General features: G+C 35.1%; 2 protein-coding genes across 2 annotated transcripts; both read left to right on the top strand.

Moving 5' to 3' along the window:
* Positions 1 to 2,725: 2,725 nt before the first annotated feature.
* Positions 2,726 to 7,045, top strand: LOC113713549 (elongation factor 1-gamma 2). Its single transcript, XM_027237303.2, has 8 exons — positions 2,726 to 2,865; positions 2,979 to 3,023; positions 3,491 to 3,640; positions 3,746 to 3,806; positions 3,898 to 3,950; positions 4,051 to 4,152; positions 4,288 to 4,798; positions 6,429 to 7,045. The coding sequence occupies exons 2-8, from the start codon at positions 3,015 to 3,017 to the stop codon at positions 6,806 to 6,808; spliced, it is 1,266 nt and encodes a 421-aa protein (XP_027093104.1). The 5' UTR covers positions 2,726 to 2,865; positions 2,979 to 3,014; the 3' UTR covers positions 6,809 to 7,045.
* A 1,428-nt stretch (positions 7,046 to 8,473) lies between these two features.
* On the top strand, positions 8,474 to 8,997 carry LOC113715132 (large ribosomal subunit protein P2-like; the record flags this gene model as incomplete). The annotated part of the gene is made up of 1 exon (XM_027239328.2): positions 8,474 to 8,997. A coding segment is annotated over one exon (375 nt), but the record flags the coding sequence as incomplete, so codon positions are not given.
* Positions 8,998 to 14,491: the final 5,494 nt, after the last annotated feature.

Raw genomic sequence — 14,491 nt, 5'->3', positions numbered from 1 at the left:
ACTTTAGTATCTTCTTAAATTTTTTTTTCCACAATAACATGTAAATCCGGATTCCTTACAAAATCGGACGGTTCACCAACTTAACTAGTTGAACCACTGGTTCGTTGACAAGTCAACGGTTTAATTGTATAAACGATTTAATCAACGATCCAGTTCGGCTCAATTGCTAGTTCATCGGGTTGTTCGGTTGAACCGTCTGGTTGGATTTCATAACAATGCCTTAAACTGTCCCACTCAATATTAATTTTCATTAGCGGGAGTGTTCTAAATCGTAATAGCTGCCTTCCTTTCAAAAAAAAAAAAAAAAAATCCTAAAAGCTACCTTTGTCTCAGATAGAAATAGATTTGATAGTATTTGCATGATAAGTCCTAAAACGAAAGTCTATGTTTTCAGAACCGGACCGGATAGCGACTCGGCCGAGGTCAGGGGTCAGGGGTCAATGGGTTCGACCGGGGGTCGATAGGGGTCGAACCGGATGACGTCATAAATAAAAATTATTTAAAAATTAAAATATTATATATATAATATCTAATAATATATTGATATTAATAAAGGCATATTCATATATATTTGATGTTTCAAATATATTTAACAAGAAAATACAAAGAAATTAGAACAATCAAGTAGCAATTTATATTATTTAATAAATATTAACAAGTTTAGAATTAAAATTATGAATTTAATTGAAAAATAACATCAAATTTTAGGACAATATTTATAAAGTATCAAATATTTGAGCTATATCAATAAGTTTTAACAATTTAGGGGGTCAAAACATAATATTAAAAAGTTTGAATTTTTTTAAAAAAAAATTACTGTTGAACCGGAAAAACCGGTTTTTTCCCGGTCAAACCCGGTCAAACCCGGTTTTTGACCGGCTTTGACCGGATTTTAAATTTCCGGTTTTCTAATGTGACTCGGACCGGCTACCTGGCCGGTTTCCGGTTCGACCGGCCGGTCCGGTCCGAGTCTGAAAACAGAGACGAAAGTGTATGATCTTGGAAGGAAATTATATAAACTACGCTACACACTCTTTTTATTGCTTTTGTTATTTTTCTTTCGTAAGTATTTTCTCTGTTTAACTTTTTCACATTTTTAAAACAATTTTTAAGAAGGTCCAGAGCTTGTCAAGAACCTTTTATCGATTTGTAAAGTGCGGATAAAATTGTCTAATTACCGACCCTTCGTTAGATTTACTACTTTAGCATTAATTCACAGAGATCTACATATGCAAATGGACACATTCATGTTGCAAGAAAATATTGAGATTAGTTGTTAGAAATTAGGTACGGAAAATAGTAAACATTCGAAAATAACGCAGCAATATTCAAGACACAAAAAAATGCCCTACACCGCACTGCAGCAATACTGCGCAAGTATCACCTCGAATCCATGCTTAAAAGCTTGGGGTACGAGTGCATATGGGGTGAGCTATTAGTGAGTGGTTTGATCGGTGCTTGGCTTGAGAAAAATTTATCAAGATTGAGCTACTCGAGTAGCAAATCGAGTTGAGCTCAAGTTTGAAAATGTGGAGCTAGAAATGCTTACATGTACAATCAAGTGTTCTTCATTGTTTGATTTTTTGTCATTAAATATTTTGAATTTAATAATGGCTAATGGGCTATTCAAAAATTGTTGTTAGATTTTTTTAAAGTAAAAGAAAACTTAATCAATAAGGGCTCAGAAGAAGTTGAAATCGAGTTCGAATAACATTTGGGTCAAGCTTGAGTTGTACAACAAGATACTCAACAAACTCAAGAGCTACCTTAGATTTTTCAATTTAGTCGAGCTCGAGCATGATTGTGCTTGAGGCCAATTTAGACCCTATTTGATAATTCAATTCATTACTTGAAATTAATGGATTAAGATCTTAACATGTTAAGACATGTTTGATAACAAAATATATAACATCTTAATTAATTAAGTGGGTCTAAATTAGGTAGGCAAAATTTATTTCAAAAAATAAATAATAAATTATTCACTTATTACTTAATATAATATGTGCTTAAGTGTTACGAGTTTAGTATTTACAATTCAATAATTTAATTATTTTAAATTTCAATTCTATCAAACACACTTTTAAACCCAATTACACCCATAGTTTGCGATTGTGTGCAACACAAAGTGAGACTTTAAGGAGATGAGTTGCAATTAACCCCTCCGTAAGAAAAGATTCGTGTGTCTCATGTTGAATTTAGGACTGTAAACGAGTCGAGTCGACTCGATTCGAACTTTGGCCTAATCGAGTCAAGTCTCAACATAATTTCATTGAACTCGAGTTCGAGCTCGACGATCTGACAATTTCAAGCTCGAACTCGAAAAAAATAAAAAATAATTATTTTTATTTTTTAAAAAATAAATAAAATAATATTTTTTTTCTTAATAAATAATAAAATATTAAAGATATATATGTAATTTTACAATTAAAATTAAAAAATATATACTTAAAATAAAAAAATATATACATATATACTTAAAATAAAAAAATAATATATATATATACTCGAGTTCGCAAGCTAACGAGCTTAATATTTTGAACTCGAATTCGAATTCGAGCTCGATTTTGACTCGAGCCAGCTCGAACTCGACTCGAGCGATTCGATTCGTTTACGGCCCTAGTTGAATCTAAGCCCGATCCAGCTACTAACTTTCATCCGTCTAGACTAAGCGTCACCAATCAACAAAAGAAGCCTATGACACTTTCAGCCCAGCCCAATGTCTTCATTTCAGGAAAACATATCAGCTCTGACTTCACTCAACTGTATAAATTTGCAAAGAAAAGAAACCCTAAACCTCTCCAGAAGCGTATTCGTTCTTTTCTACGCGTCTCCCGATCGGAGCTCACGGCCATATCTCCGCTCCATGTAATTTCTCTTTCCTTTTAAATTCTTGGGTGTGGATACTATACTTTTCTTTTTCATTGAATTCTCTTAAAATATTGGGTTTTGATTTTTTTTTTTCCATTTCTTCTCTGAAGTATTGAAGAAGGAGAAGTATATTCATTTGTGCAGCCATGGCTCTGGTAAGTTGAGATCCGATCTCATTTTTTTCTTTCTATAATTTCTGTTTCGTTATGGATCTGGATTCTCGCTGTTAAAATTTTGATTTTCTTTTGAATATGGATTCGTCAATTTTTGTGATTTTTACTGTGTAATTTTCTAATTGTTCTGTCTAAGCAATGGATGCCCATTTCTTTGTGATGATTGCGTCAAGAAAGCTGATAAACTAGGATCAATTTGGGATTGTGCATGTGGGGACTTTTGGGTTTTCAGTTCAGTAACAAATTATGGGGACTTCTGGGTTTTCAGTTCAGTAACAAATTATTCTTTTATTTCTTTGCCTTGTGGAATTTCTGGTTGGCTTTGATGCTTGGGATGATTGATGGGGTTTTTATTATTTTCTATTATGTGGATTTTAAACATTGGATTTGGGATGTATTTTCAGTTTAGCAAAAAAGACTTGATTTATTGCTTGATTTGTGATTTTCAGATCCTGCATGCGACGAGCAATAATAAGAATGCTTTCAAGGCACTAATTGCGGCAGAATACAGTGATGTTAAAGTGGAACTAACTAAGGATTTTCAGATGGGAGTATCCAATAAGACTCCTGAGTTCCTCAAGATGAATCCAATTGGAAAGGTAACCTATTTCAGCGTGTCAGAAGAAGAAATTTGCAACTGTCTAGTGTTTTTTGTGTTGCTTTGTTATCTGGGTGGTTTTAGCTAAGGATGTGTTGTTGAACAGGTTCCTGTGCTTGAAACTCCTGATGGTCCTTTATTTGAGAGTAATGCCATTGCCCGTTATGGTAGGTTTCTTCACTTAATTTTGGTTTTTCATCTTGACGTACTGCACTGAGAATTTGACTTAACATTTATCTCCCCGCCTACTTGTGGCAGTTACAAAGTTGAAGGCTAATAATCCACTCTTTGGCTCATCTTTGATTGAATATGTAAGCAACATTGTCTTAAAATAGCAATCATGTATCCCTTGTGCTCTATCTGAAATGAAGCTTCTTTTGTGTGTTTTACGTAATTGAGTTGTGTTCTTAGGCCCGCATTGAGCAATGGATCGACTTTGCCACCACGGAGATTGATGTCAATTTGGGTCGTTGGTTGTACCCACGACTGGGTTTTATGGTTCACCTCCCTCCGGTATCTCTAATCTATCTCTTCCTCTCTTTTTTTCTCACTTTTTCCATTTAGACCTCTGCATATATTCTCTATCTGTAAAATGGTTCTAGAATATTTGAGTGGTAACTTTTCATGTTAAAATTTTTGGGAATGAAGGCTGAGGAAGCTGCAATTGCTTCTCTGAAGAGAGCTCTTGGACCATTGAATGCTCATCTTGCCTCTAACACTTACTTGGTTGGAGATTTTGTCACTCTTGCGGACATAATTACAATATGCAACCTGTATCTGGGATATAAAACTGTCATGACGAAGAGCTTTACCTCAGAATTTCCCCATGTTGAGAGATACTTCTGGACCTTGGTGAATCAGCCAAAGTTTCACAAGATTTTGGGCGACGTGAATCAGACAGATTCCGTTCCACCTGTTCCATCCAAAAAACCTGCACAGCCAAAAGAACCAAAGGCAAAGGAAGAACCCAAGGTGGCCAAGAAAGAGGCAAAGAAAGAAGCCCCCAAGCCTAAAGAGGATGATCTTGAGGAAGAAGAAGCACCCAAGCCAAAACCAAAAAATCCTCTGGATCTTTTGCCACCTAGCAAGATGATACTAGATGAATGGAAGAGGCTTTATTCAAACACCAAGACTAACTTCCGTGAAGTCGCAATTAAGGGTAACTTTCTCCACTCTTTCTCCATTTACATGGATTGTTTGAATATGGTGATGGAAAATGTTGAAGAGAACTATACACTGTGTGATAGATAAGCGTTCTATCCTTCTGCAGAAGGAAGTATGTTCCTATAAAAGTGTTTACTCTCAGGAGGTAGATTGTTAGCTATGTGGTACCCCAAATAATTATTATTGCATCAGAATTGAGGATAATAAATTAGAACTAATCTAAATATTGAATGATGATGATTGATGTATTTAATTTTGGAATGTATAGAATGAGCATCATATCCAACAAGTATGGTCCTTGACGCTTGTATTAATTCTGTGTAGTTTTATTTTTGTGGTCACACTTTGTTACAAATTGTAAATATCATTTCGTTGTTAAACTTGTACTTCGATAGCTCCTTTACTTGAGGATGAAAACTATCTTGTTATTGGTGTCTTATATTTTTGTAAAGGTGTGTCTGGTGTGATCTTTTACGTATTGGCTACTTTGAAAGTTAATTCATGTTTGAGTCATTTATAGTTGGCTGCATCCAAAGTTGATTTATGTTTGAATCTTTTATAGCGCAGGTGATGTATTTTTTTCTGGATGGCTTAGTCTTTTGCCAGCACGAAGCAACAGTTATTAGCACATAAATGTTTCTATATAAACTTGCTAGTGAGTGATCAGATTTTGGATGGATTAGCATACTGTAATGGCATTGATTTTTTGGCAAGCAGTAGTTGATTTTTAGTATTAGAATCTACAAACTGACTCTTCAAGCTGCAGTCTTATGATCTTGATAGAATATTTGACATTTTATAGTTGTTTTTGGTTTTTGGGGTTTATTTTGGGGAGTGTTTATCTATATGTATTTTCAGGTTGTAGGGAGGCAAAAGAAAATTTGTCCTTTCATTTGCTTCTGATGCTTGTTATCTTTTTTGGGTAGTTGCATGGGAGAATTTTGGGAAGAGATTACAAGGATAGAAATTGGAAGTAGTGCTAGCAATTTGATTCCTGTTGGTTTTGTTACTTGTAAATTTGCAAAATTGGAGTTTTGTTAGTGAAATGGAAGAATTTTGGGAAGATATACTAGGATAGAAATTGGAAATATTTAAGCAGCTGCTGGTGTGTTATTTCTTATTCAGATATTGCTATTCTAATAGTAGTCATGTGATTAATGGTGCTTCCTGTGACATCATTTGCTTCTGGGTTTGCTGACAGTGTAGTCCAATCATGTTATGATTTGCTGCAGTAATGGTCATGATTTTGCTGTCACTGATGCTGCCATGATGCCATTTAATCGGTTTTTGTTGTATTGCTTGAATATTATTCATGCAGTAGCTTACCTTTATGCACAGATATGCTATGGTTTTCATGCTAGAAAATTTTCTCGTCTTGTTGCAATGACTTTTTGGTATTTTCATTTACAAGCCTTTGTATCTCGTCATTTTCTTGTGGAAGGGCTGTTTGTGCTCTACAAGGGTTAATTGGATTGGGTTGTTAGATCAATTGTGTTTTTGTAGTTTGAGTTTCTATTTGATGTGGATTTTACTTGTTTTGTTCTTTATCTTGGCAAGCTAGAGGGCAAATGCTGGGCTTAGTACTTACCATGTCCATAACAATTCATGTGATTCATGTATTGCAGGATTTTGGGAAATGTATGATCCTGAAGGATACTCACTCTGGTTTTGCGACTACAAGTACAATGATGAAAACACAGTTTCCTTTGTTACTTTGAACAAGGTTGGTGGATTTCTGCAAAGAATGGATCTTGCACGCAAGTATGCATTTGGGAAAATGTTGGTCATTGGTTCAGAGCCCCCATTCAAGGTGAAGGGGTTGTGGCTTTTCCGCGGTAAAGAAATCCCTAAATTTATCCTGGATGAGGTTTATGATATGGAGCTGTATGACTGGAAGGAGGTAGACATCAGTGATGAAGCCCAAAAAGAGCGTGTCAGCCAGATGATTGAAGATTATGAGCCTTTTGAGGGAGAGCCTCTGTTGGATGCAAAGTGTTTCAAATAAAATTTCAATGTTTTTTGGAAAGGGTACTGTATTTTGACGTATAGTCTACCATCATTTTTGCCTCCCAATTTCTAAGTCATTTTGCTTCCATTTCTAGAACAAGTATCATTCTCAGAGAACTCGGTGTTATTGTAGTGCTACATCCAGATTATGTTTTAGCTGTGTGTCTTATAGTTTGGGTTAAACTTGAAGACTCAAGGTTGAGTGCTAATGTATGAGTTATAATGGATCGTTTAACCGGTTCTTGTGGTTTCTGGATATTTTGTGATTCGTGGAGGTCCGATTACTGCAATTACTGATTCTGTCTAGCAGATTACAGCACTTTGTCCTGTGGGATGTTAAATTCTTTGTCGCGGATGAATTGCATTGCCTCGTGATGCTGCCTCCAGTATATGCAAATTTGGCTGTTTTCTTTCTTGGTGGACGATTAATCTGTCATTGACTCTGCGGTTGCTCCATTTTCTTCTGGTTTGAAGTTGGTAATTTATCTTTAAATGCATGGTTGGTACCTCTTGGTGGACTAGCGGAATATCACTACCAAGAAATACGCAACAGAGCAGACGAGACAATCCGCAGAGAATGATCGCCTTTGTTGCTCCATCCTTTACCTCCTGCTGCTGCTGCTCCAGCATCTCCGACCCTCCCCAGCAGTCCCCTGCTTTTTCACTGCTCTTTTTCTTGGCAAACGCTCAACCCAAGCCCACCACACCGCCAGGATGTGAACTGATATATATATATATATATAATCATTATATATATCATGTGAAATGTCTATTTGAGCCTTGGTGTCCCAATTCAAAGGCTTAATAGTTCCTTTCTATTTAGGGGCTAATTGGTAATAATGGTTTAACTATTTTCATTTGTTCCTTTTGTTTGGTTTTTAATTGGTGGGAAAGGTCAATTGAATCCTTTTATGAAAACTAACTCTTTAAATAGTTGCTAACTGTTTAGGGTTATTTTTGTACATTTGAAATTATTTCTTTTATAAATTTCTGATCAAATGCAAATAGTTGTAGACTATTTGTGGGCTCCTTTTATCACATGGCCTGTTTTTAGATTAATTAAGATAATGGAGTCAGTCCTATATTAGTATAACTCATGTTAGACCCGTTAGTTAGTGGAGCACCAAAATTAACAAGTGGTTAGTGTAACACTTAGCCTTAATGATTCTCTATTAATCATCATTTTTGGTCGTTGTTTAGCTTTTAGAACCAGAACTTCCTTCCACTTTCTTTCGGTGAGATAGGTACCTATAGGTCTGCAAAATCTTCACTTTTCTACGAATTCCTCCGACAACTAATTGTACTTCCTTTTGATTGCAACCCAAAAAATCCTCCACGCACGTGAAGATTTCTTTTGCCCCCAAGATCAGTTCAGTGACATTTCTTTTCCCCAAAATCAGCTCACTTTAGGGATGAATCCGGTACCAATTTATCAATCATTTTGGTACTTGGTTTGAATTTAGCATAGAAACTCTCCTCTTTTCCTGGTATTTGATTTGAAGTGATGTTTACTTTCAAAAAAGAATTTTAATCATGTATTGTACAACTTTCAAAACTTAGACAAAAGAGATACAACGAGCCTTATATAACTTCTGTTTCCGACTTTTGCCAGCATTCAGACAAGCAAAGAAAACTCAGGTACGTTTCATTTTCCTTGTGTTAAAACCCTACCTTCGGGCGCCGCAGCCGATCAGCAATCAATCTCTCCATTCTTCTGGATTTCCACTGTATCTTGAAGGTGGTCGCCGCATATTTGTTGGCCTTGTTGGGAGGAAACACCTGTCCCTCTGCCAAGGATATTAAGGCGATCCTTGCTTCCGTTGGAGCTGATGCTGATGATGAAAAAATCGATTTGCTTTTATCTCAAGTGGATGGTAAGGATATCACAAAGCTGATTGCAGCTAGTAGGGAGAAGTTGGCTTCAGTACCCGCTGGTGGTGGTGCTGCCGCTGCACCTGCTGCTGAGGATAAGAAAGAGGAGAAAGTAGAAGAGAAAGAGGAGTCCGATGACAATATAGGCTTCAGTCTTTTCGACTAATGAGCATCAAAGTGTTGGTCTTTTTCATTTAGAAGTTTCGTTATGCTTTTGTTTTTGTTTAGTATTAGTTGGTGTCCCTGATTTTGCTTAGGAAATGAGTGATAGAGATACGACATTCTTGTTCTGAAACATGCTTTTTTTCCATCATATTGTTGCTTCAAAAAAAAAAAGGTATGTTTCTATCTTCTTTCCTTCTATTCTGAACTGCAATTTTTCAGTTTGAATGTTGTTGCCTTCTGTTGATTAAAGACCGCCATGTTATTTGATGTTATGCATAAAAGAATAACTATGATGGTAATTTTGTGGATTAGCTTATGTTTGCTTTTTCCTCTGTTTTTAATTTCAAATGTTGCATGATGATGTTAGCTGTTTGTTATGAATTGGAAGCTAGATTTATATATATGTCTTTGCACAAATTAAATGAAGCGTTAATAATTCAACAGACTCGCTAAATACTCCAAACGAGTCGGTCTTCTCAGGTACAGATGGCTTTATGCTCAAAACATTTGTTTTCAGACCAAATCAAATACGCTACTATTATCGACTACTCACATAACACTAGCACGCAGCGAGTTTTGGTTAACCATTTATCCAATTTTGCCGCTTTTAGTTTCCCGTTTCAAGTTATACAGCACAAACATCTTTTAAGGCTCGTATTGTATTCCGGGATTGGACACAAATGACAGACAAAAAATCTGCTAAGCAAAAGCTGTGATGTTTGAGCAGCTTCCATGTTTACTACTTAATTTCATTTTCTACATTCTTTTTTAGACTTTTACTTTTTTCCATTTGGACAGCAATTTTCCGGCAGCCTCTTTATATATATATATATATATTCTTTATTTCCTTTTTTGTGGTGGAAAAATAAAAAACCAAAAAAAATGCTTTTTTTTTTTTTTGTTCTCTTCTCTTGTTTACTTGTGGAATATCTTAAAAAACGTTGGACTTGGATCTGTGTGTGGCGAGGAAGTGGTTTCGTAAATAATAATAACGAGTTAATGGAGTTTCGTACCATACGAATTTCAACATTAAAAGTACGCACTTCTGGTTTTCATATTCAAAATCTAACAATGAAACCAGAAGTATGTATAGTCCACCTGGCAATATCAAAGACAGTCCAGCAAAGAAAGCTAAAGCTAAACAAGTCTAATATGGCCTAATTCTGTACTTTTGTTAAACCTTTGTTAATTTCCTTAGTGCCTGCCTTCATTGCTTAGACAATATGTTCTGAATTATATTATGATTCGTTATTCTTTTGACTTAAAAAAGTAATGGATCCTAATATAACTATTAATGGTTTAACCAACAATGTTGTAATTCAATAAGCAATGAAGCTTATTTAAGCCTCCTAATATGTAACTGTGGCTAGCAGTCAAATATGTATTCTATTGAGACATGAATGACTTAGTTTATGTAATGTATGGTTGTGATTTGTATATTATTTACCTCTTGAACCTATATATACATTATGATCTTTTAGCAAATTATCCTCATTGTTACAGCAAATTCAAAAAATAAAAAAATTCAATAAATAGCAATTTTTTTAATCCATAATTAAGTTGGTCATATCAGTGGGTAGGCCAGTGCGTAGCACGGCCAGACCCATGCTAGTATATATATATATATATATATATATATATATATATGAGGTTAACGATCCAGTTGTGTTATACTAGTGCAATAGCTAAATGATTGTTCATACTTTTTGACCCTCCAATGGGCAGGTCATGTAACGTAAGCATTCGATTGATTAATTGTCTTAAATTTTGCTAAATGGAAAAAGAAAACAGGAAAAGACAGCATTAATGAAGATATTTGGATTACTCTTATCACCATTACATGAAAAAGACTCGAAACAGTAATGACGGTTTGTTTTACTGGGGTTCATTTGGATTAATTAACCTATCTAACATTGACAATGAAAGTAAAATAATCAAAACCATGTGCAACATTTGACTGTGAGATAGACAAAGCGTCATTGATGATGTCGTTGAGCAATTATTGAGAAAGACGAGAAGAGGGAGACTCCCTTCCCCTTCCCTTCCATTGATGATGTCGTTGAGCAATTATTGAGAAAGACGACTTCCCTTCCCCTTTCTCCCACATCGATTCAGTAAAGAGTCGAGTGTGAGTGTTTAAGATCCATTGAGGTTCCTTCCCGTCGCCTGGAAGTTGGACTTTAGTAGATCCCCATTAAGTATCTTCTCTCAGCGCTTTGTTGAAAAGAAGCAAGAGTCACGGTGAAGGTTTAATAGCTGGCTTAAGTCAAGTGTTTCCCTTTCCCTTTCTCCCACATCAGTTCAATAAAGAGTCGAGTATGAGTGTTTAAAGTCCATTGAGATCCCTTCCAGTCACCTGGAAGTTGGACTCTAGTGGGTCCCTCTTAGGTATCTTCTCTCAGTGCTTTGTTGAAAAGAGAAGAGGGAGACTCTTGTATACCTTGACTTCATGAGACCATTTAAAATGTTTAGCATTATGCATTCTAAAGCAAACATTAATCTTGTATATACTCATAGTACATATACCAGCAACTTTAGATGCATGCTACAAGCGTCAAAAATAAAGTTTAAATTCAAACTGAAATTAAGTGGCATACATCTATAGATATTCGTGTATATACTGTCAGTGTGTATAAGAATAATTCTTAAAATAGTTATTGACTTTCACCAAAGTAGCATTGGGTAGCATAGCATTATAAAAAAGCAAAACACTTTTTTCACTTAACACTCACATGACTATTTTGTTTGAGAAAGTTGAAGATGAAATTTTGAAAATCTGAATTGTATATTGAGGGTAAAGATTGGGAAGTAGGTGACTAAATTTGTCATTTTGGTAAAGGTTGAATTCCCAAGTAAATAAATATGATAAACTCTTCACTCTTCAGTAGCTTAGTATGTCGTTCCCTTCTCATAATACGAGTTTTGCATAACCGAATTTTACCGTAACAATGCTCCTTGATGTTATCATTTTGATGAAGCATAAGGAATCTCCATAGAATAAGTCCGTTTAAAATTGTCTAAATTAGGAAAAGTGTATAAGTAATTAAATATGGTAGAAAGTTTCGCTAGCTTTCGAGTTTTTATTCGCGTAAAGTTTTAGCTCTGGAACAATTATTAGAAAACTTTTGACCCTCAATCTATCAAAAGTGGAAACCATTGATCATTCTCTTAATTTGAGTCGTCATGTTTGATGGAAACACCATCAGGTAAATCAAGGGTCATTGAGATTTTTTGTCCTAAGCTCTCTTTCTCACTCCTCTTCCCGTATCTTTTTTTCTTCCCTTATTCTGTTTCTGCAAAAATTTCCTCCACCTCCTCTACTTCCTCCCCCTCTCTTCTTATACCTCGGATAGTCTTGCAACAATTGCTAGGTTCCATTCCAAGATTCAACTCAGAGAGAGAGAGAGAGAGAGACTAGATTGACCTTGATTTTAGTCAATAAGTATTTTTGGACAGACTAGATTACCCTTGATTTTTCCTGGTTCATCGCATGTGATGGTGTTTCCGTCAAAGAAAAAAGTTGAAATTGATAAAATGATCAATGGTTTGCACTTTTGATAGATCAGGAGGTCAAAAGTTCTTTAATAATTATTCAAGAATTAAAACTTTAAGCAGCTAAAAGTTTGATAGGGAGTAGATTATAAGATTTTCTTGTAGGTATTCTTGAGAGAGAGAGAGAGAGAGAGAAGGACTAGATTGACCTTGATTTTAGTCAATAAGTATTTTTGGACAGACTAGATTACCTTTGATTTTTCCTGGTTCATCGAATGTGATGGTGTTTCCGCCAAAGAAAAAAGTTGAAATTGATAAAATGATCAATGGCTTGCACTTTTAATAGATCAGGAGGTCAAAAATTCTTTAATAATTATTCGAGAATTAAAACTTTACGCAGCTAAAAGTTTGATAGGGAGTAGATTATAAGATTTTCTTATAGGCATTCTTGAGTTATATTTATGCTTTATGTGCTTGAATTGGACGGAAAGCTGCTTATTCAAAGTTATTTTGGTATCACAAGGACATAATTGAGCGAATTGAAGAAATTAGGTGGAAAAGGTATGAAAGATTCAAAATTCAAGGGCCAAAAGACAAACTTCTGGAAATTGCTCAAAGACTGGCGCATCTGACTTCACGTCAAACATCAATAAAAGTTCCCGAACTTCACGCCGGATATCACCAGAAGTTGAATACTGTGAGTTGCACTGTGAAGACCGGTGCCGGACTTCACACCGGTCTTCATCAGACTGGTCTCACGCACGTATTTCGTCTACGATAAGAAACCTATTCTGAAGAGGATTCGAAGGCAATTAGTGATAATTATAAATAGGGATTTTTTAGGTCATTTTTTGTGGGGTGGGGGAGGGGGGTAGCAACCGTAGCTCTTAGCCTAAAAACAATTTTATTCTCTGGAGAAGTCAAGCGTAGGAGATCAAGCCAAGGAGCGTACAAGCGGTGAAGCAGAGCAACAATTGAGAAGTTCCCTAGCTCCTATTCTCTCTTTTGTATTAACTCTTTGGATTTGTGCTTTTAATCTTTCTAACAGGTTGAACTAAATATTTTCTAGGGTTAGGGTTTACGAAAGGATTTTGATTGATTCCTCCAGTTAAATTCTTATCTTATGCTACGATTTATTTATCTTGTTCTTGATGGCTGTTTATGCTTGATCACCATGAACATGAATGTTGGATTTGTGTCAAATTGAGAAATGAGATACAACCGTGTTCTAGATAGATAAACACACATAGACTAATTATGAGAGTAGGTTAGGGTATGTATGATGCAGCTAAATCACTGAGAATTTTAATGGGTTTAATTGAACTATTATGACCATCAAGAGAGGTGTAAGATTTAGTTAAACATACTTTAGATGCATCGAGAGGTAGTCTAAAATATATTCGTGTGATGCGTTCCTAACTTGGTAAGAAAATAATTAGGGAAATTATTTCAGGATTATGGGATACACGTACTTATTGATTTTCTTCCTTTCAATTAATTTGTTTTGTTATCGCATTACATCAAAGTTACTCTCTAATTTCTCCACTCTTTCAATTTTTTTTATCATAGTCATTAAAGAAGGAAATTAACTCGTCTGTTGGATTCGACCTTGGAATACTTCAAGTGATTCTATTACTACGATCGATCCTGTATACTTGCAGAAAATTATCAATCAAAGTTCAAGGGCCATCAAGACTTTTTCAATTAAATATAAACTTGAGGAAGCTGCCTAAGTTGGGAAATCTAGCTTTATACTCTTTGCTTTTAATAAGGCAAAAAACTTTGTACTTGTGTATTAATTAATGAAAGGGAATCATGGTCAAACTCGCCTTTCTAATTACAATAATTTTTACTTTATTTTTTTTTTATTTTTTGGTAAAAATTTTTTTTGGATAGATTTAACTCCAATTACAACTATGGTACATAACATGTCCTCAAGATCACACGTCACTTGTAATAATTATTACATATCACCCATCAATATAGCTCTCATATCGATAGCAAGAAATCGCTTACAAGAGTTCTTATTGATTGCCCATCAATATAACACTTTTATCGGCAGCAGAAAGTCATTTACAAGGGTTTTTACAAATCGTCCACGAATACAACTCTCACATTAGCAATATAATTTAAACAAACAACTTTTTGTGAG

The sequence above is a fragment of the Coffea arabica genome, chromosome 10c, assembly GCF_036785885.1.
Source record: "Coffea arabica cultivar ET-39 chromosome 10c, Coffea Arabica ET-39 HiFi, whole genome shotgun sequence".
NCBI classification, from domain to species: domain Eukaryota; kingdom Viridiplantae; phylum Streptophyta; class Magnoliopsida; order Gentianales; family Rubiaceae; genus Coffea; species Coffea arabica.
This window is presented reverse-complemented; position numbering and strand designations above follow the sequence as displayed.